Genomic DNA, 21,965 nt, shown 5'->3' with positions numbered 1-21,965 from the left:
AGCTCTAACTGTTGCGTGGCAAATTGAAAAGGGGTTTAACGTGGCTCTTTGAACGTCGGAAGTAGAAAATATTACAAGTTGAAAGTAAACACGTTCGCTTGAGCTCGATTTAATTTAACACTCATCGGGATAGCGTGGCTAACTGTTACGAGAGTCAAAAAAGTTGCACAAAACACATCAAAAACACAGTTACACTCATAATAGCACTGTATAATAAAAAGGATTTTAAAAAATGCATAAAAAAGTTTTAAGGGCTAAGATATGAGGTGTTCAGGTGAAAAAAAGGCATGCAAAGGACTTTTTACATAGAGATACATATATACAGTATATATATATATATATATATATATATATATATATATATATGAAAAGAGGAAAAAGGAATGCAGAGTCTTCAAGGTAGATGAAATAAGGTATTTATTAGGAGCAGGCTTATCGTCAGACACAGGTAAGCTCCTATCTTACGCGTTTCGCGTCTTAATATGCATGTATATATATATATCTGTGTGGGTGTGTGTACATATGTATTTATATGTGTGTATATACAGTATGTATTTATATATATATATATATATATATATATATACTGTATATATATATATATATATATATATATATATATATATATATATATATATGTGCATTGGAGCTCTTTGCAGTCAAGTAGCTGATAATATGTAAATATTCATATTTAATAAAGTGTTTAACTATGTATTTACTGTAAATATTCCGCATTCCAATGTTCTTCACTTAGGGGAATGTTCAAAGTATTTTTAAATAGATATTCCTACGTATATTTACATCTGTATATGTCTGTACCTATATATAACCATATAGATTTATACGTATAGATATATATTTTAACAAAAACATCATATATATATACTGTATATATATATATATATATATACACACATAAATATAACATATTCTTCTATGTGAAGAACATTGGAATGTGAAACATTAATATTTCATGTCATGTTAGTGCACTTGAGATCTTATTTGTCTGCAAGTAAGATTTTTTGTTTTTTTTCCCCAACTTTTTTCGCTCCATTGAAGTCTATGGGGGCATAAATTATTCACTATTTTAAAAGTTCGGCTTTCTGCGCGCGTTGGATTATCACTCGTTCAAAAACTTTTTACTTTCAACTTGTAATATGTGTGCTACCCTATGCACGCAAAAATCTTATTTCTAACGAAGTTAACGCACGAGAAGGAGCAATAAATAGCCCTCCTCTCGAAATCTAGCCCTAAATAATTACATCTGAATTTGCAAATCTGAGCAATAGATACAGTTAAATCAATTATTAGTAACTAACGTCCTTTGTAATTTTTAACTAAAAATATGATTATAATCTAATTGCATTTTGAGGACTTATCTGTAGTGTATGGTCTATTACGTACAGCAGAATTGTATAATAAAGAGAGAATTCAATAACGTTCAAGTCATGATCAAGTCAGTACTTTCATTAAAAAGCAACATTATTACTTGTCTATAGTATCTCTACTCATTGGTCAGTTTGTAAAATTGACTGTTTTTGTTAAGAGACCTGTAACTCTCTGGATTATTATAATTAAACTGTAATGTGGTCTTGGTGCCAGTGTATGTAGACAACTAGTGTTAGGTGATTGTGCAAGCTCTCTAAGATTTGAAATGAGAGACCACAAAGCAAAAAGTGATTTGGAAGCCAGATATTGTTCTGTTTTTCATATGTAATCTAATTTACACTGTTTATTTATGTAACTTAGGGATGATTTAATGATCAATTCCCCATTTGCAGAGCATACGGAACTCTCCTGTCGATTGGAGAAGAAAGAAAGAGAATGTGAGACAAAGACACAAGAAAAGGAAGAAATGATGAAGACCTTAAATAAAATGAAGGACAAGCTGCAAAAAGAATCAGCAGAACTTCGCCAGGCCCGGGATCAGATGGTGGACTTGATGTCCCAGTTAAATGAGCTCACGGTACGGTCTGAAAGTCCCATGCAAGATTTGTACACTAAGTACACACAAGTATTTGTACAATAATAAAATGTTCTAACTCGGAGAACATTATTATTACATTATTTTGTTCCTTAAAAGTGAAATGATCTATAAAATATAAAAAGGACATTAATAGTTTGATCCACTACTTTGGATCCATTATTTGAAACACTTTTTGAGCAGATATAGAGGCACTATCATGGGTCATTGTCAGATTATTTATTTCATTACATTGTCTACAGCATTCACACATCTGAATTTTCTTAATATGTTTTATGTGAACTTATGTTTTCCTGTTTATTCTAGAATGGTGGAACAATATCCTTCCCACCTCCCCCTCCCCCGCCTCCAGGAGGTCCCTTGGTTCTTCCATCACTTTCTGAGAGTTTACCACCCCCACCCCCTCCCCAACCCTTCTCCTGCTTTCCTCCGCCACCTCCTCCTCCACCACCCCCGGGAGGACCACCACCCCCACCTGGGGCACCTCCTTTCTTCAGCATGGGCATCCAGGCACCTCCACTCAACTCTTTTAGCTGTGGCACAAATTTGAGAAAGAAGTCAATTCCTCAGCCATCAAATCCTTTGAAGTCCTTCAACTGGTCCAAACTAAATGAGGTAATGTGATTCTCAATGACAAATACGTTTTTGCAATGAATTGGCTCAACCTTAAACTGTACTCATTTAATAAAACGTATTAAAAGCAACATAATAAACATTTGATTTTTGTATTTTTATTTAATTTTATAAGATAGGAAGAGAGAAGGAAAGAAATAGGTATTGGAAAGAACATAGGGTATTTGAAGAATATTTGCAGACAAGAGCAGGGAGATAGGAAAGTACAGTGCTATCAAAGATAGTGTGTTAGAATTTTATCAACTAATGGTGGGTTGACACAGGTGCACTGGATGAGGTAGTGATGTGTAAGGAATAGTCTAGGCATTAGCGACACACTTGCAACATTATACGATTGGTCGTGCTTCCTGTCCCTCACGGACACACGGACCAATCAGATAATGCAAAAATGGCCGATGGTAGATACGCTCCAGAGCGCTCTGTTCTAATCAGTGCCTCGGGTGCCGCAACCGCCTCTGGGTCCCATCCCCTCACAAAGTGCTTTAACCCGTATTCTGTCCGAAAACCAGCAAAAGCACAGTAGTGGGGGATGGAACCCATGGTTAGGTTCCCAGAGGCGGTTGCGGTGCCCGAGGCTCGGATTAGAACAGAGTGCTCTGGAGCGTATCTGCCCTTGGCCATTTTTGCATTATCTGATTGGGCCGTGTATCCATGAAGGACAGAAAGCAAAACCAATCAGATAAGTTTTCAAGTGTGTCGCTAACGCCTTGTAGGAATAGGAGTTTGGCAGAAAAAAAATAAGGTTTGGTTGAACATATTGTAGAGAGGGAGACAAGAGAAGATGGAGCTTTAGTGGTCTTTTGTTTATCACACTTATCTAACACTTCCATACAGGTTAGCCGCCCATGGCCATGTGACCCAAACCTCAGTGCCCCCATTTAAACTGCTACTTAAGATTTTGCACTGAATAAATATTCTGATTATCCATTACAGGAATTTCAGGAAGGTTGCTTGAACCTCTTGGGATATTGTAGGCAGGGGCATTGCTAGGCTACAAAAAGAGCATTCACTTCAGTCTATTCGTAAATAAATATACAATTGCTGTATTTGTTTCTCACAACTGATCTATTTTATCCTATCAGAAACACAGAGATCAGCACTTAAAGGATCACTAAATACAGTATAATGGCACAATTAACATGTGCATAATAAAAAGACAATGCAATAAAACTAACTTTCAATTTCAAATAAGAAGTAGATTTTTTTTCGGACAAATTATTTTTTTACCCCCATTTGTCGGCCCCCTGTATCATGTGACAGGTATCAGCCAATCACAGACTAGTATATGTATAACCTATGAACTTAAGCACATACTCAGTAGGAGCTGGTGCCTTAAAAAGTGTTAATATACAAAAATAAATGATAAAGTCTCTTAAAACTGCTGCTCTATCTGAATCATAAAAGTTAAATTTTTACTTAAGTGTCCCTTTAACTCTATCTTGTCAGTAACTCAATCTTCAGAGTTCTGCAGTTATACAATTACTACAAATCCATTAAAAACTCTTAAGTTCACTTTGGTTTGATAAAGCAAATATTAAAAAAGTGATCACTAATACAGTTTTAAGTATTTGGAGAGTGTTTTTAGTACTGTAGTATGTTCTGAGGGTTTACTTAGGATTTTTACATCTAGTTGAGTTTAGATACTAATAATGTTGCCGCTTTTGTTTGTGTTCTATCAGTGGGTGTGGCTGTCATGTCATAATCCACCCGCCATTGGTTAGGTTTGCTGTCAAGTAACAACTTATATCATCTCAGATATAATAGTATAATGGTATAATTATATGAAAGTTTAAAGGGACATTAAACACTAAATAAAAGCTAGATAGAATGATGCAGTCAAAGAAAAGATTAGAAAAACAGGTAGATGTATTTTTTCAGCTGTTTAAATAGTGATAAAGTTTAAAGTTTTAATATCTATAAAACATTGGGGGCTGCCATGTTGTAACTTAGGTTACCTTCTCTGCTGTGGCAAATTAGAAAAAGTTATAAATAGGTCACTATAATGTGCAGCCAATGACTGTGTGGGATATAACAGTGTTCTGCACTTTCATTTCTAACAGGAACTGAAAAGCTGACAATGGAAATACAGGAAAAGGGAACAAAATAAATAATTCAAGTATATTGCAGATTTTTTTTATATATACTATTTATTATTTATCATTTTATAGTATCATCTCAAAGTGTTTAATGTCCCCTTAAGTGGTTTCATTTAAAACAAGGATTGATATTGTTTATTACTGATAAACGCTACAAGTGGCTTATGTAAATTAAATGCTGTTTTAAATATTATTACACTGTAGTTTAGGACAGTGGGAATCTGTAAGACGATGTAGGGCTACATAATATTATACCATGGTCAGATACATATTCGGTACAATAATCAGATACATTCACAATAGTTATATTTTTTGTTTTCCGCACACAAACGGATTTTTATTGGTTTGAGGGTCCTTTATATTGATTTGCTTTGTCACACATCTGTAAGGTCTGTGTTGGTTATCAGTATGGTTAAGTGCTAATCAAAGACACTAGTGGTAGTTTAAAGACAAACTTTTCTGAGGGAAATTACAGGAAAATGTGAGCAAAATAAATAATGAATGTGCAATACATTGTTAGTCAATCATTTCAAGACGCTTTTAATATTGAATTTAGCCTCTCGGTATAGAAAACTGCATATTTTTTTTCCTTGTCCACAATACTTAAGGAATAAACGTTTATATTATCAAGACCTATGAGCATGTAGAAGAGACGTGTTGCATTTCCCATCTGAAATTAGTTATTGCTGAGTTGCATCAATGTTTTCCCTGTAACAATTAAAATATTTTAAATGTGTGTCTGTGTGGCCAAATGATGTCACCGTCAGCAACAAGTGACAAAGTAAATGATCTGTATTTTTATTTTATTTGATATATTAAACAGAATAAAGAAGTTGGCACAATATAATGAACTTTCAAGCCACACTGACAATTATATACACATTTAAAACTTAACTGAATTTCAGAAAATATTTGGCGAAATTGTCCCTTTTCTTTTGGGAGCAGATGCTGAGACTTTAATGCCTTTCTGAATTAGAGCACATAATTTCTGCATTAGATGATTATTATTGCTATTATTATTATTCCACCAACTGTTTTATTTTTTACTGATTGGCTTTAACTTACTATTTATTTGCAGCCATATGCACAGAAAAAAAATAGTTTTCTGAAAAATTGTAATATTTTTGATTTGCCCTCTATTTGTTCATCGAGTCGTTCAGAATTTGAGTGTTAATAAAAATCCAGTTGTCCACTATCTCTTATATGGACCGTCCTTTAGAGCAAAGAAGCTAGTGCTACTGCTACAAGCGAAAAACAGCACCAACATTATTTTTTTTTAAATAGGATCAGGATTATCAAGAACAAAAGTGAAGCTCGAATGCGTAAAGGGATATGAAGCCCAAAATCTTTCATTTATCATTCAGATAGAAAATACAATTTTAATCAACTTTCCAATTTAGTTTGATTAGCTAATTTACTTAATTCTCTTGGTAGCCTTTGTTGAAGAAACAGCAATGCACATGGGTGAGCCAAAAACTTGAGGCCTACCTAGGTATCCTTTCCAACAAAAGATACCAAGAGAACAAAACAAACTAGATAATAGAAAAACATTGGAGTTTAAAATTCCATGATCTATCAGAATCATGAAAGAAGAAAAAAATAGTTTTCATGTAACTTTAATAGCTGATTTTGGAATCAATCAACTGAAAAGACATTACTGGATGTTATTAAACTTTTCCTACCTGTACAAAATCCCTTATAGGAACGATTCTATCATCATTAACAATCCCATTATTTGCTGCTTGTATTGGTTTGTTCATTGTTTTTCTTTAAATAACCATTCATTTATTGTTTATGGATGAAAGTGACAAACATAAAAACTGGTTTATTTTACATTCATATGAATCTGAATATACATGTCTAAGTATTTATAGTATTTATGCTGCCTGTAACTTAAAAGTAGAAGCATGTCATGTTCTGATAAATATCTTCTTTTCATTTCCCGCACTAAGGTTAAAGGGACAACTGCTTTTCTAAACATACAAGTTATTTAGATTGCTATATTTTCATATAGACACAACGTACTCCCAGGACTGATATCACAGTGATATACAGCAGAAGTCTTTTCCTCCACACAACTTTTCTTTCAGAAGAGATTAGCGCTAGATAAGGCTGTGACATTTTTGGAGGTTTGTGTGGTTTGGAGAATTGTTGGCTGCAGTTAGTTGTCTGCAGTAAATCAACACCAGTTACTGTTCCAAAACTATTTCAGGTTACTTCTCAGTTTAGGTCAATAGGTTCTGAAAGACAATGTAATTGTTTTATATAAATACCAGGCTGGTTAGGTCAATAGACGGGAATGCACATTCAGTATCTGACCTATATTTATACACCACCCCCTCCTAGGAAATATTGATTTATAATTCAGATGACCTTCGCAAAACTGTTTCACAGCAATATGCTTACTGCAAATTTAAAGGGTGACACTTTTTCTTTTAACTATACCAGGTATATACCAGGTGTTAAACCCTGCAATTACAAAATGTGGGCCAGATTACTAGTGGAACGCAAAATATAACTTACGTGAGAGTGATAATTTCGCTCCACTCAGTAATACCAGTGCACGCAAATGTGTGCTGGTATTACAAGTTAGGTGCATTGCACGGAAGCTTTGAGCTCACAAGAGCACGCACAATGAAGGGGAAAGTTGCACAGTCGATGGGCAGCAAATTTAAATATATGTGTATATGAATATATACATATACTGTATATTTATGTGTTTATATGTGCATTAAATAAGCATATGCATATATACAGTATTTACTGGGAACACAGTTCCGTATAGACCGCAATGTCAAAGCACTTTACAGTGCCGTTTTTTCTAACACCCTATAGACGCCAATTTTAACCCCAAAATACTGCTTCTTGCAGTTACTTTTAAAAATAATAAAAATGCTAAAAAAATGTATTATTAATAACTACACTACATTGTATATTTGTGGCAATTGGGGCACGAATTGAAAATTAACTATAGATCTGATCTCTGGTTAAAGGGACACTGAACCCAATTTTTTTCTTTCATGATTCAGATAGAGCATGAAATTTTAGGCAACTTCCTAATTTACTCCTATTATCAAATTTTCTTTATTCTCTTGGTATCTTTATTTGAAATGCAAGAATGTAAGTTTAGATGCCGGCCCATTTTTGGTGAACAACCTGGGTTGTCTTTGGTGATTGGTGGATAAATTCATCCACCAATAAAAAAGTGCTGTCCAGAGTCTGAACCAAGAAAAAAAGGTTAGATGCCTTATTTTTCAAATAAAGATAGCAAGAGAACGACGAAAATTTGATAATTGGAGTAAATTAGAAAGTTGCTTAAAATTGCTGCTCTATCTGAATCACGAAAGAAAAAAATTGGGTTCAGTGTCCCTTTAATTTTCGGAGCACTAATTGAGAGCGTGCTAATTGCGAGCTCACAGTAGCAATAACTAACCACTTGTAATGGCTGGTTATTTATCACATGCCCGTAAACGGGCAAATCGTCCTGTTTACAGGTGCGCAATAAATTAGCGCTCTCCTTGTAATCTAGCCCTAAATGGGTTGCATTGTTTTGCAGTTCAGGGGCATCATCTGAAAAGGCTTGTAATTGTTTATCTTATTTCCTCTGCTGAGGTCAGTTAGGTATGTAAATGAGCTCCTGTAACTGTGTAGTATTTTGCAAGGTCAGGTTTTTGATCCAACAGGATGCCCTCCAGCCTCTCTAGGGGAAGTGTATAAACCACAATTTGCAGACTAAAATTAGATATAAAACAGGCAAGATAAATAATGAATGTACATTACAACGCTTTTCTTATAGCACATAATTCAACATTTCATATAAAAATTTAGTTTTGAGTTTAATGCCCCACTAATTGAAAGATTTCTATTTGTAAGACTATTGTTCCCTATTTAACTTTTATTTTGTCTAAGAGACCTTGTAATGTTAAGTAGTTTTCATGGTGTATCAGTAACAAAATGTGACCAAATGACAAACTCACTGAGTTTGTAGCACTAACGTGTACTGCATAAGGCTGGCTGAGTATGCTCAGTTCATGAGTCTCCTGCTAACTGGATCATATAGCATACCCCAAATGCTTAGTAAAAGCCTTTATAAAAGCATAAGAAGGGTATATAAAATAGGTTCCCAGCCGTCCTCTTAAAACATACTGGAGCAGAATGATCTGTAGGGTCACACAATGTTGCCCCAGCAGAGCTCAACATTAGACTCCCCTCTTGATCCTACCATGTATATTGTTCACAACTAAACAGTAATTTTACCCTTGGCTGCCAGTAACATAGAAATCAATAAATGTACCTCTTTTATTGCTAATAACCCATGTAAACAGTAGAGATTTGACCCTCTTGTCTGTCCCTCACTCCTTTCTGCTCTATATTTCTAATGCATTAGGGTGTAGGAGGCCTTATACATTTAACACAAAGTGAAAGGGACAGTATACACCAATTTTCATATAACTGTATGTAATGGACACTACTATAACGAAGAATGTACAAACACTGATCTAAAAATCCAGTATAAAACCTTTTAAAAACTTACTTAGAAGCTCCCAGTTTAGCACTGTTGATGAGGTTAGGCTGGGACACCCAGTAATAAGGAGCTGGGTAAATAAAAAGAGCACCCTCCCCTGCATATGAAAAGACAGATAACATAAACAGGAGCCTGCAGGAGTCTGTAGACATCAGAATACATCTGGCACTGTGGGGCTTGGTTAGGAGTCAGAAAATCAGCACTATGTTCTTAAAAAAAATAAGCAAAACTATATATTTTTTATTAAAATACTACCAGATGGGTTATATAAATGGATCATCTACAAAACATTTATGCAAAGAAAAATCTAGTGAACAATGTCCCTTTTTAGTGTCCAGTATTTTTGTGAAGATTGTACTGGAAAACTAGACAGTCCTGTTGAATACTAGACACCTCAACCCTACCCAAACCATCCCTGACAGATCAGGCCAGGGTGATTGACAAGCTATGCTGTCACACAGCTGGTTGCTTAAGAGCAGAGGTGGGATTGCACAAGAAAGATCTTGCTCAATTGTAAATCTCACCACCTGATATTGCGTTGCTAATACCTTCTAAAATAAAACTCCTTACAGCCATGTGTGTATTCTATATACATTTGTCTAATGTTTCTTCTTGTTTTTATTAGGACAAAATCAATGGAACTATCTGGAATGACATTGATGATGTTCGTGCTTTCAAGATGTTAGACCTGGATGAGTTTGAAAGAATGTTCTCTGCATATCAGCGGCACCAGGTACGACTGACAGTGCTTGTGAAACCTCAGAGGTTAGGGCAATATGACTAGCATGGCCTCAGAGTATCTGACTATTACTTCTGTTCTAGTACTAGTATCTGTAGTGCTTAGAGATGATGGTTTAAAGGGACACTCAAATTGGATGTTTTTATAACAACTTGGTGGGTTTTTATTCTAAAATATTTCAAAGCAACTCCAATAACTAAGAACATTTTAAAACAAATTTAAAACTATAAAAAAAACACAATGATGTCTGAGGCTTTTCATGTGGATCTATGGAAGTACAAGATTCATAGCCAAAGTAAAACATGACGGCTGAGTAATTTAATATTAATGAGACAGTAAAATCAAAGGTAAATTTTCCTGATTCAGAGAGATCTTACAAACTTTCTAATTTACTTCTATTATCAAATATATTTCTCTAACGGCTAGATTTGGAGTTTTGTCGGTAACGACCCGAAAAACTAACGCCGGCTTTTTTCTGGCCGCACCATAAAAATAACTCTGGTATTGAGAGTCCACATAAAGGCTGCGTTAGGCTCCAAAAAAGGAGCGTAGAGCATTTTTAACGCAGCTTCAACTCTCAATACCAGAGTTGCTTACGCAAGCGGCCAGCCTCAAAAACGTGCTCGTGCACGATTCCCCCATAGGAAACAATGGGGCTGTTTGAGCTGAAAAAAAACCCAACACCTGCAAAAAAGCCGCGTTCAGCTCCTAACGCAGCCCCATTGTTTGCTATGGGGAAACACTTCTACGTCTGCACCTAACACCCTAACATGTACCCCGAGTCTAAACACCCCTAGCATTACACTTATTAACCCTTAATCTGCCGCCCCCGCTATTGCTGACACCTGCATATTATTTTTAACCCCTAATCTTCCGCTCCGTAAACCGCCGCTACTTACATTATCCCTATGTACCCCTAATCTGCTGCCCTAACATCGCCGACCCCTATATTATATTTATTAACCCCTAATCTGCCCCCCACAACGTCGCCTCCACCTGCCTACACTTATTAACCCCTAATCTGCCGAGCGGACCTGAGCGCTACTATAATAAAGTTATTAACCCCTAATCCGCCTCACTAACCCTATAATAAATAGTATTAACCCCTAATCTGCCCTCCCTAACATCGCCGACACCTAACTTCAATTATTAACCCCTAATCTGCCGACCCGAGCTCACTGCTATTCTAATAAATGTATTAACCCCTAAAGCTAAGTCTAACCCTAACACTAACACCCCCCTAAATTATATATAATTTAAATCTAACGAAATTAATTATCTCTTATTAAATAAATTATTCCTATTTAAAGCTAAATACTTACCTGTAAAATAAATCCTAATATAGCTACAATATAAATTATAATTATATTATAGCTATTTTAGGATTAATATTTATTTTACAGGTAACTTTGTATTTATTTTAACCAGGTACAATAGCTATTAAATAGTTAAGAACTATTTAATAGCTAAAATAGTTAAAATAATTACAAATTTACCTGTAAAAGAAATCCTAACCTAAGTTACAATTAAACCTAACACTATACTATCAATAAATTAATTAAATAAACTACCTACAATTACCTACAATTAACCTAACACTACACTATCAATAAATTAATTAAATACAATTGCTACAAATAAATACAATTAAATAAACTTGCTAAAGTACAAAAAATAAAAAAGAACTAAGTTACAAAAAATAAAAAAATATTTACAAACATAAGAAAAATATTACAACAATTTTAAACTAATTACACCTACTCTAAGCCCCCTAATAAAATAACAAAGCCCCCCAAAATAAAAAAAATGCCCTACCCTATTCTAAATAACTAAAGTTCAAAGCTCTTTTACCTTACCAGCCCTGAACAGGGCCCTTTGCGGGGCATGCCCCAAGAAGTTCAGCTCTTTTGCCTGTAAAAGAAAATATACAATACCCAAGCCCCCCAACATTACAACCCACCACCCACATACCCCTAATCTAACCCAAACCCCCCTTAAATAAACCTAACACTAAGCCCCTGAAGATCTTCCTACCTTATCTTCACCATACCAGGTTCACCGATCCGTCCTGAAGAGCTCCTCCGATGTCCTGATCCAAGCCCAAGCGGGGGGGCTGAAGAGGTCCATGATCCGGCTGAAGTCTTCATCCAAGCGGGAGCTGAAGAGGTCCATGATCCGGATGAAGTCTTCTATCAACGGCATCTTCAATCTTCTTTCTTCCGGATCCATCTTGCAGACCTCCGACGCGGAACATCGTGCTGGGCCGACGGACTAAAGACGAATGATGGTTCCTTTAAGGGACGTCATCCAAGATGGCGTCCCTCGAATTCCGATTGGCTGATAGGATTCTATCAGCCAATCGGAATTAAGGTAGGAATATTCTGATTGGCTGATGGAATTAGCCGATCAGAATCAAGTTCAATCCGATTGGCTGATCCAATCAGCCAATCAGATTGAGCTCGCATTCTATTGGCTGATCGGAACAGCCAATAGATTGCGAGCTCAATCTGATTGGCTGATTGAATCAGCCAATCGGATTGAACTTGAATCTGATTGGCTGATTCCATCAGCCAATCAGAATATTCCTACCTTAATTCCGATTGGCTGATAGAATCCTATCAGCCAATCGGAATTCGAGGGACGCCATCTTGGATGACGTCCCTTAAAGGAACCGTCATTCGTCTTTAGTCCGTCGGCCCAGCAGGATGTTCCGCGTCGGAGGTCTGCAAGATGGATCCGGAAGAAAGAAGATTGAAGATGCCGTTGATAGAAGACTTCATCCGGATCATGGACCTCTTCAGCTCCCGCTTGGATGAAGACTTCAGCCGGATCATGGACCTCTTCAGCCCCCCGCTTGGGCTTGGATCAGGACATCGGAGGAGCTCTTCAGGACGGATCGGTGAACCTGGTATGGTGAAGATAAGGTAGGAAGATCTTCAGGGGCTTAGTGTTAGGTTTATTTAAGGGGGGTTTGGGTTAGATTAGGGGTATGTGGGTGGTGGGTTGTAATGTTGGGGGGCTTGGGTATTGTATTTTTTCTTTTACAGGCAAAAGAGCTGAACTTCTTGGGGCATGCCCCGCAAAGGGCCCTGTTCAGGGCTGGTAAGGTAAAAGAGCTTTGAACTTTAGTTATTTAGAATAGGGTAGGGCATTTTTTTTATTTTGGGGGGCTTTGTTATTTTATTAGGGGGCTTAGAGTAGGTGTAATTAGTTTAAAATTGTTGTAATATTTTTCTTATGTTTGTAAATATTTTTTTATTTTTTGTAACTTAGTTCTTTTTTATTTTTTGTACTTTAGCAAGTTTATTTAATTGTATTTATTTGTAGCAATTGTATTTAATTAATTTATTGATAGTGTAGTGTTAGGTTAATTGTAGGTAATTGTAGGTAGTTTATTTAATTAATTTATTGATAGTATAGTGTTAGGTTTAATTGTAACTTAGGTTAGGATTTATTTTACAGGTAAATTTGTAATTATTTTAACTATTTTAGCTATTAAATAGTTCTTAACTATTTAATAGCTATTGTACCTGGTTAAAATAAATACAAAGTTACCTGTAAAATAAATATTAATCCTAAAATAGCTATAATATAATTATAATTTATATTGTAGCTATATTAGGATTTATTTTACAGGTAAGTATTTAGCTTTAAATAGGAATAATTTATTTAATAAGAGATAATTAATTTCGTTAGATTTAAATTATATTTAACTTAGGGGGGTGTTAGTGTTAGGGTTAGACTTAGCTTTAGGGGTTAATACATTTATTAGAATAGCGGTGAGCTCCGGTCGGCAGATTAGGGGTTAATAATTGAAGTTAGGTGTCGGCGATGTTAGGGAGGGCAGATTAGGGGTTAATACTATTTATTATAGGGTTAGTGAGGCGGATTAGGGGTTAATAACTTTATTATAGTAGCGCTCAGGTCCGCTCGGCAGATTAGGGGTTAATAAGTGTAGGCAGGTGGAGGCGACGTTGAGGGGGGCAGATTAGGGGTTAATAAATATAATAACATAATTTATGCTTACCTGATAAATTTATTTCTCTTGTAGTGTATCCAGTCCACGGATCATCCATTACTTATGGGATATTAACTCCTCCCCAACAGGAAGTGCAAGAGGATTCACCCAGCAGAGCTGCTATATAGCTCCTCCCCTAACTGCCATTACCAGTCATTCGACCGAAAACATGCAGAGAAAGGAAAACCATAGGGTGCAGTGGTGACTGTAGTTTAATGGAAAAATTACCTGCCTTAAAGTGACAGGGCGGGCCGTGGACTGGATACACTACAAGAGAAATAAATTTATCAGGTAAGCATAAATTATGTTTTCTCTTGTTAAGTGTATCCAGTCCACGGATCATCCATTACTTATGGGATACCAATACCAAAGCTAAAGTACACGGATGACGGGAGGGACAGGCAGGCTCTTTATACGGAAGGAACCACTGCCTGAAGAACCTTTCTCCCAAAAACAGCCTCCGAAGAAGCAAAAGTGTCAAATTTGTAAAATTTGGAAAAAGTATGAAGAGAAGACCAAGTTGCAGCCTTGCAAATCTGTTCAACAGAAGCCTCATTCTTAAAGGCCCAAGTGGAAGCCACAGCTCTAGTAGAATGTGCTGTAATTCTTTCAGGAGGCTGCTGTCCAGCAGTCTCATAGGCTAACCGTATTATGCTACGAAGCCAAAAGGAGAGAGAGGTAGCCGAAGCTTTTTGACCTCTCCTCTGACCAGAATAAACGACAAACAGGGAAGACGTTTGTCGAAAATCCTTAGTTGCCTGTAGATAAAATTTCAGGGCACGGACTACATCTAGATTGTGTAGCAGACGTTCCTTTTTCGAAGAAGGATTAGGACACAAAGATGGAACCACAATCTCTTGATTGATATTCCTGTTAGTGACCACCTTAGGTAGGAACCCAGGTTTAGTACACAGAACTACCTTGTCTGAATGAAAAATCAGATAAGGAGAATCACAATGTAAGGCAGATAACTCAGAGACTCTTCGAGCCGAGGAAATCGCCATTAAAAACAGAACTTTCCAAGATAACAACTTGATATCAATGGAATGAAGGGGTTCAAACGGAACCCCCTGTAAAACATTAAGAACTAAGTTCAAACTCCATGGTGGAGCAACAGTTTTAAACACAGGCTTGATCCTAGCTAAAGCCTGACAAAAAGCTTGAACGTCCGGAACTTCTGACAGACGTTTGTGTAAAAGAATGGACAGAGCTGAAATCTGTCCCTTTAAGGAACTAGCGGATAAACCCTTTTCTAAACCTTCTTGTAGAAAAGACAATATCCTCGGAATCCTAACCTTACTCCATGAGTAACTCTTGGATTCGCACCAATATAAGTATTTGCGCCATATCTTATGGTAAATCTTTCTGGTAACAGGCTTCCTAGCCTGTATTAAGGTATCAATAACTGACTCAGAAAAACCACGTTTTGATAAAATCAAGCGTTCAATTTCCAAGCAGTCAGCTTCAGAGAAATTAGATTTTGATGTTTGAAGGGACCCTGGATCAGAAGGTCCTGTTTCAGAGGTAGCGACCAAGGTGGACAGGATGACATGTCCACTAGATCTGCATACCAAGTCCTGCGTGGCCATGCAGGCGCTATTAGAATCACTGATGCTCTCTCCTGTTTGATTCTGGCAATCAATCGAGGAAGCATCGGGAAGGGTGGAAACACATAAGCCATCCCGAAGGTCCAAGGTGCTGTCAAAGCATCTATCAGAACCGCTCCCGGATCCCTGGATCTGGACCCGTAACGAGGAAGCTTGGCGTTCTGTCGAGACGCCATGAGATCTATCTCTGGTTTGCCCCAACGTCGAAGTATTTGGGCAAAGACCTCCGGATGAAGTTCCCACTCCCCCGGATGAAAAGTCTGACGACTTAAGAAATCCGCCTCCCAGTTCTCCACTCCCGGGATGTGGATTGCTGACAGGTGGCAAGAGTGAGACTCTGCCCAGCAAATTATCTTTGATACTTCCATCATTGCTAGGGAGCTTCTTGTCCCTCCCTGATGGTTGATGTAAGCTACAGTCGTGATGTTGTCCGACTGAAACCTGATGAACCCCCGAGTTGTTAACTGGGGCCAAGCCAGAAGGGCATTGAGAACTGCTCTCAATTCCAGAATGTTTATTGGTAGGAGACTCTCCTCCTGATTCCATTGTCCCTGAGCCTTCAGAGAATTCCAGACAGCGCCCCAACCTAGTAGGCTGGCGTCTGTTGTTACAATTGTCCAGTCCGGCCTGCTGAATGGCATCCCCCTGGACAGATGTGGCCGAGAAAGCCACCATAGAAGAGAATTTCTGGTCTCTTGATCCAGATTCAGAGTAGGGGACAAGTCTGAGTAATCCCCATTCCACTGACTTAGCATGCACAATTGCAGCGGTCTGAGATGTAGGCGTGCAAAGGGTACTATGTCCATTGCTGCTACCATTAAGCCGATCACCTCCATGCATTGAGCTACTGACGGGTGTTGAATGGAATGAAGGACACGGCATGCATTTTTAAGCTTTGTTAACCTGTCTTCTGTCAGGTAAATCTTCATTTCTACAGAATCTATAAGAGTCCCCAAGAAGGGAACTCTTGTGAGTGGAAAGAGAGAACTCTTCTTTTCGTTCACCTTCCATCCATGCGACCTTAGAAATGCCAGTACTAACTCTGTATGAGACTTGGCAGTTTGAAAGCTTGAAGCTTGTATCAGAATGTCGTCTAGGTACGGAGCTACCGCAATTCCTCGCGGTCTTAGTACCGCCAGAAGAGCACCCAGAACCTTTGTGAAGATTCTCGGAGCCGTAGCCAATCCGAATGGAAGAGCTACAAACTGGTAATGCCTGTCTAGAAAGGCAAACCTTAGATACCGGTAATGATCTTTGTGAATCGGTATGTGAAGGTAAGCATCCTTTAAATCCACTGTGGTCATGTACTGACCCTTTTGGATCATGGGTAAAATTGTCCGAATAGTCTCCATTTTGAATGATGGAACTCTTAGGAATTTGTTTAGGATCTTTAAATCCAGGATTGGCCTGAAAGTTCCCTCTTTTTTGGGAACCACAAACAGATTTGAGTAAAACCCTTGTCCCTGTTCCGACCGTGGAACTGGATGGATTACTCCCATTAATAAAAGCTCTTGTACGCAGCGTAGAAACGCCTCTTTCTTTATTTGGTTTGTTGACAACCTTGACAGATGAAATCTCTCTCTTGGGGGAGAGTATTTGAAGTCCAGAAGGTATCCCTGAGATATTATCTCTAGCGCCCAGGGATCCTGGACATCTCTTGCCCAAGCCTGGGCGAAGAGAGAAAGTCTGCCCCCCACTAGATCCGTTCCCGGATCGGGGGCCCTCAATTCATGCTGTTTTAGGGGCACCAGCAGGTTTCCTGGCCTGCTTGCCCTTGTTCCAGGACTGGTTAGGTCTCCAGCCTTGTCTGTAGCGAGCAACAGATCCTTCTTGTTTTGGAGCAGAGGAAGTTGATGCTGCTCCTGCTTTGAAATTCCGAAAGGAACGAAAATTAGATTGTCTAGCCTTAGGTTTGGCTCTGTCTTGAGGCAGGGCATGGCCTTTACCTCCTGTAATGTCAGCGATAATTTCTTTCAATCCGGGCCCGAATAAGGTCTGCCCTTTGAAAGGTATATTAAGAAATTTAGACTTAGAAGTAACGTCAGCTGACCAGGATTTTAGCCACAGTGCTCTGCGCGCCTGAATGGCGAATCCGGAATTCTTAGCCGTAAGCTTAGTTAAATGTACTACGGCATCTGAAATAAATGAGTTAGCTAACTTAAGAGCTTTAAGCCTGTGTGTAATCTCATCTAATGGAGCTGATTCAAGTGTCCCTTCCAGAGACTCAAACCAAAATGCTGCTGCAGCCGTGACAGGCGCAATGCATGCAAGGGGTTGCAATATAAAACCTTGTTGAACAAACATTTTCTTAAGGTAACCCTCTAACTTTTTATCCATTGGATCTGAAAAGGCACAGCTATCCTCCACCGGGATAGTGGTACGCTTAGCTAAAGTAGAAACTGCTCCCTCCACCTTAGGGATCGTTTGCCATAAGTCCCGTGTGGTGGTGTCTATTGGAAACATCTTTCTAAATATCGGAGGGGGTGAGAACGGCACACCGGGTCTATCCCACTCCTTAGTAACAATTTCAGTAAGTCTCTTAGGTATAGGAAAAACGTCAGTACTCGACGGTACCGCAAAATATTTATCCAACCTACACATTTTTTCTGGTATTGCAACTGTGTTACAATCATTCAGAGCCGCTAACACCTCCCCTAGTAATACACGGAGGTTTTCCAGCTTAAATTTAAAATTTGAAATATCTGAATCCAATCTGTTTGGATCAGAACCGTCAGCCGCAGAATGAAGCTCTCCGTCCTCATGTTCTGCAAGTTGTGACGCAGTATCTGACATGGCCCTAACATTATCAGCGCACTCTGTTCTCACCCCAGAGTGATCACGCTTACCTCTTAGTTCTGGTAATTTAGCCAAAACTTCAGTCATAACAGTAGCCATATCCTGTAATGTGATTTGTAATGGCCGCCCAGATGTACTTGGCGCCACAATATCACGCACCCCCCCGAGCGGGAGATGCAGGTACTGACACGTGAGGCGAGTTAGTCGGCATAACTCTCCCCTCGTTGTTTGGTGAAATGTGTTCAATTTGTACAGATTGACTTTTATTTAAAGTAGCATCAATACAGTTAGTACATAAAATTCTATTGGGCTCCACTTTGGCATTAGCACATATAGCACAGATGTCTTCCTCTGAATCAGACATGTTTAACACACTAGCAAATAAACTAGCAACTTGGAAATACTTTTCAAGTAATTTACTATAATATGAAAACGTACTGTGCCTATAAGAAGCACAGAAAGAGTTATGACAGTTGAAAGTTAATAAACTGAAAGGTTATAGCATCAAATCTTTGTAAAAAACACAATTTTAGCAAAGGCTTGTTCCCATTAGCGAAGGATAACTAACCCTGATAGCAGAAAAAAAAGTTACAGAAATAAACGTTTTTTATCACAGTCAACTACAATCTCACAGCTCTGCTGTGAATGATTACCTCCCTCAAAACAAGTTTTGAAGACCCCTGAGTTCTGTAGAGATGAACCGGATCATGCAGGAAATACAATGAGCTTCTGACTGAATTTTTTGACCTCCCCCTCACACACAACAGTGAGAGAGATCAGTAAACTGTCATAAATTAAATAAAACAACTGCCAAGTGGAAAAAATAATGCCCAAAACATTTTATTCACCCAGTACCTCAGAAAATGAAACGATTTTACATGCCAGCAAAAAACGTTTAACATAAATTAAGTGTTATTAAAGAGCCTGTTGCCAGTCCCTGCAAATTAGGCTAAAGTCTTATGAACACAGTATAATTCCAGTGAAGTGCCATTCCCCAGAATACTGAAGTGTAAAATATACATACATGACAGCCTGATACCAGATGCTGCTACTGCATTTAAGGCTGAGTTTACATTATATCGGAATGGCAGAATTTTCTCATCAATTCCATTGTCAGAAAATAATAAGCTGCTACATACCTCTATGCAGATTAATCTGCCCGCTGTCCCCTGATCTGAAGTTTACCTCTCCTCAGATGGCCGAGAAACAGCAATATGATCTTAACTACGCCGGCTAAAATCATAGTAAAAACTCAGGTAGATTCTTCTTCAAATTCTACCAGAGAAGGAATAACACACTCCGGTGCTATTATAAAATAACAAACTTTTGATTGAAGGTATAAAACTAAATATAATCACCATAGTCCTCTCACACATCCTATCTAGTCGTTGGGTGCAAGAGAATGACTGGTAATGGCAGTTAGGGGAGGAGCTATATAGCAGCTCTGCTGGGTGAATCCTCTTGCACTTCCTGTTGGGGAGGAGTTAATATCCCATAAGTAATGGATGATCCGTGGACTGGATACACTTAACAAGAGAAATAGGGGTCGGCGGTGTTAGGGGCAGCAGATTAGGGGTACATAAGGATAACGTAGGTGGCGCCGCTTTGCGGTCGGCAGATTAAGGGTTAATAAGTGTAGGTAGCTGGCTGCGACGTTGTGGGGGGCAGGTTAGGGGTTAATAAATATAATACAGGGGTCGGCGGTGTTAGGGGCAGCAGATTAGGGGTACATAAGGATAACGTAGGTGGCGGTCGGCAGATTAGGGGTTAAAAAAAATTATTCGAGTGTCGGCGATGTGGGGGGGGCTCGGTTTAGGGGTACATAGGTAGTTTATGGGTGTTAGTGTACTTTAGAGTACAGTAGTTAAGAGCTTTATGAACCGGCGTTAGCCCAGAAAGCTCTTAACTACTGACTTTTTTCCTGCGGCTGGAGTTTTGTCGTTAGATGTCTAACGCTCACTTCAGAAACGACTCTAAATACCGGAGTTAGAAAGATCCCATTGAAAAGATAGGATACGCAATTGACGTAAGGGGATCTGCGGTATGGAAAAGTCGCGGCTGAAAAGTGAGCGTTAGACCCTATTTTGAGTGACTCCAAATACCGGCGGTAGCCTAAAACCAGCGTTAGGAGCCTCTAACGCTGGTTTTCACGGCTAACGCCAAACTCCAAATCTAGGCCTTAGTTTCCTTTCTTGAACCTAAACTGGCATGGTCTTTAGCATTCTATGGCAGCAGTGCTTGTGAAAATGTATAGTGCCATAAAATTATAAAATTCTGTTGTGCTGAGTGTGTGCGTATTTGTGCTCTTGGTATCTTTATTTAAAAAACATGAATGTAATCTTAGGAGCCAGCCCATTTTTGGTGTAGCACCTGGGTAGCACATGTTGATTGGTGGCTAAATGAACCCACCAATCAGCAAGCGCTACCCAAGGTGCTGAACAAATATCGTCCAGCTCCTAAGCTTACATTCCTGCTTTTTCAAGTAAAGATTAAGAAATCGAACAAAGAAAAATTGATAATAGAAGTAAATTAGAAAGTTGGTTAAAATTGCTGCTCTATCTGAATCATCTGAATCAAAAATTGTGTTTTATATCCCTTTAATAAAGGATAACAAGGGAACAAAACAAATTTTATAATATAATTAAATTGTAAAGTTGTTTTTAAAATGCCATGCTCTGTCTAAATCAGGACGCTCTTGTTCCTTGAATGATGACTGGCTAATAGGGTTTGTTTGTTTTTATGTTTTGTTTTTTCTTTTTTCTTGTTTCATAAAAATGTTTTTTTATAATTTTGGATAATTTTGTAATTAACATATTAAAATCACCAAGCACTTTGTGATAAAAAATGAAGGCGGTTGTATTAATTTGTGTACAAATTTCATAGTTTAAATGTAAAATTAAAATTTGTTCTTTTCGTTTTTTTCATTAAAATCTTGTTTTATTTAAAGGGACATGAAATTCATAATTTGTCTTTCATGATCCAGCATAGATCTCCAGTCCGTGCATACCACAGAAAATACAATACCTAATATTAATTGCACAGCATGCTGGCTTGATTGTGGTTTTATGTTCTATTTCATACTCACATTGCTATAGGGCATAGCCAGTAGAAACATAAATTAGCACCCTTGTGGGCAATATTACATAATACACTATATGGGCAAAAGTATGTGGACACCTCTACTAATAAATTAGTTCAGGTGTTTCAGGTGCATAAACTCCAGCACATATCCATGAAATCTCCATAGAAAAACACTGGCAATACAATGGGTCATACTAAAGAGCTCAGTGACTTTAAACGTGGCACTGTCATAGGATGCTAACTTTGCCACAAGTCAATACATGAAATTAATGCCCTTCTACATCTGCCCCAGTCAACTGTAAGTGCTGTTGTGAAGTTTGAAGCATCTAAGAACAACAACAGCCCAGCCACAGTAGTAGACCACGTATACTCACATAGTGGAACCACCAAGTAGTGACCTATTGCATCACTACAGAGTTCCAAACTGCCCCTGGAAGAAACATCAGCACACAAACTGTGCACTGGTAGGGTTATGAAACGGGTTTC

At 38.1% G+C, this 21,965-nt stretch overlaps 1 protein-coding gene across 3 annotated transcripts in view; it reads left to right on the top strand.

Moving 5' to 3' along the window:
- The window catches only part of DAAM2 (dishevelled associated activator of morphogenesis 2), a 776,135-nt gene that overhangs the window by 569,213 nt on the left and 184,957 nt on the right, over positions 1-21,965 (top strand). For all 3 annotated transcript variants that reach the window (XM_053712672.1, XM_053712673.1, XM_053712671.1), the window contains exons 13-15: positions 1,782-1,966; positions 2,291-2,599; positions 9,864-9,971. In XM_053712672.1, the coding sequence (XP_053568647.1) occupies positions 1,782-1,966; positions 2,291-2,599; positions 9,864-9,971 (602 nt within the window). The remainder of the gene's footprint in view (positions 1-1,781; positions 1,967-2,290; positions 2,600-9,863; positions 9,972-21,965) is intronic.

Source organism: Bombina bombina, chromosome 4, assembly GCF_027579735.1.
Source record: "Bombina bombina isolate aBomBom1 chromosome 4, aBomBom1.pri, whole genome shotgun sequence".
Classification (NCBI taxonomy): domain Eukaryota; kingdom Metazoa; phylum Chordata; class Amphibia; order Anura; family Bombinatoridae; genus Bombina; species Bombina bombina.
Note: the sequence above shows the minus strand (reverse complement) of the source record. Positions and strands in the feature narration are given on the sequence as shown.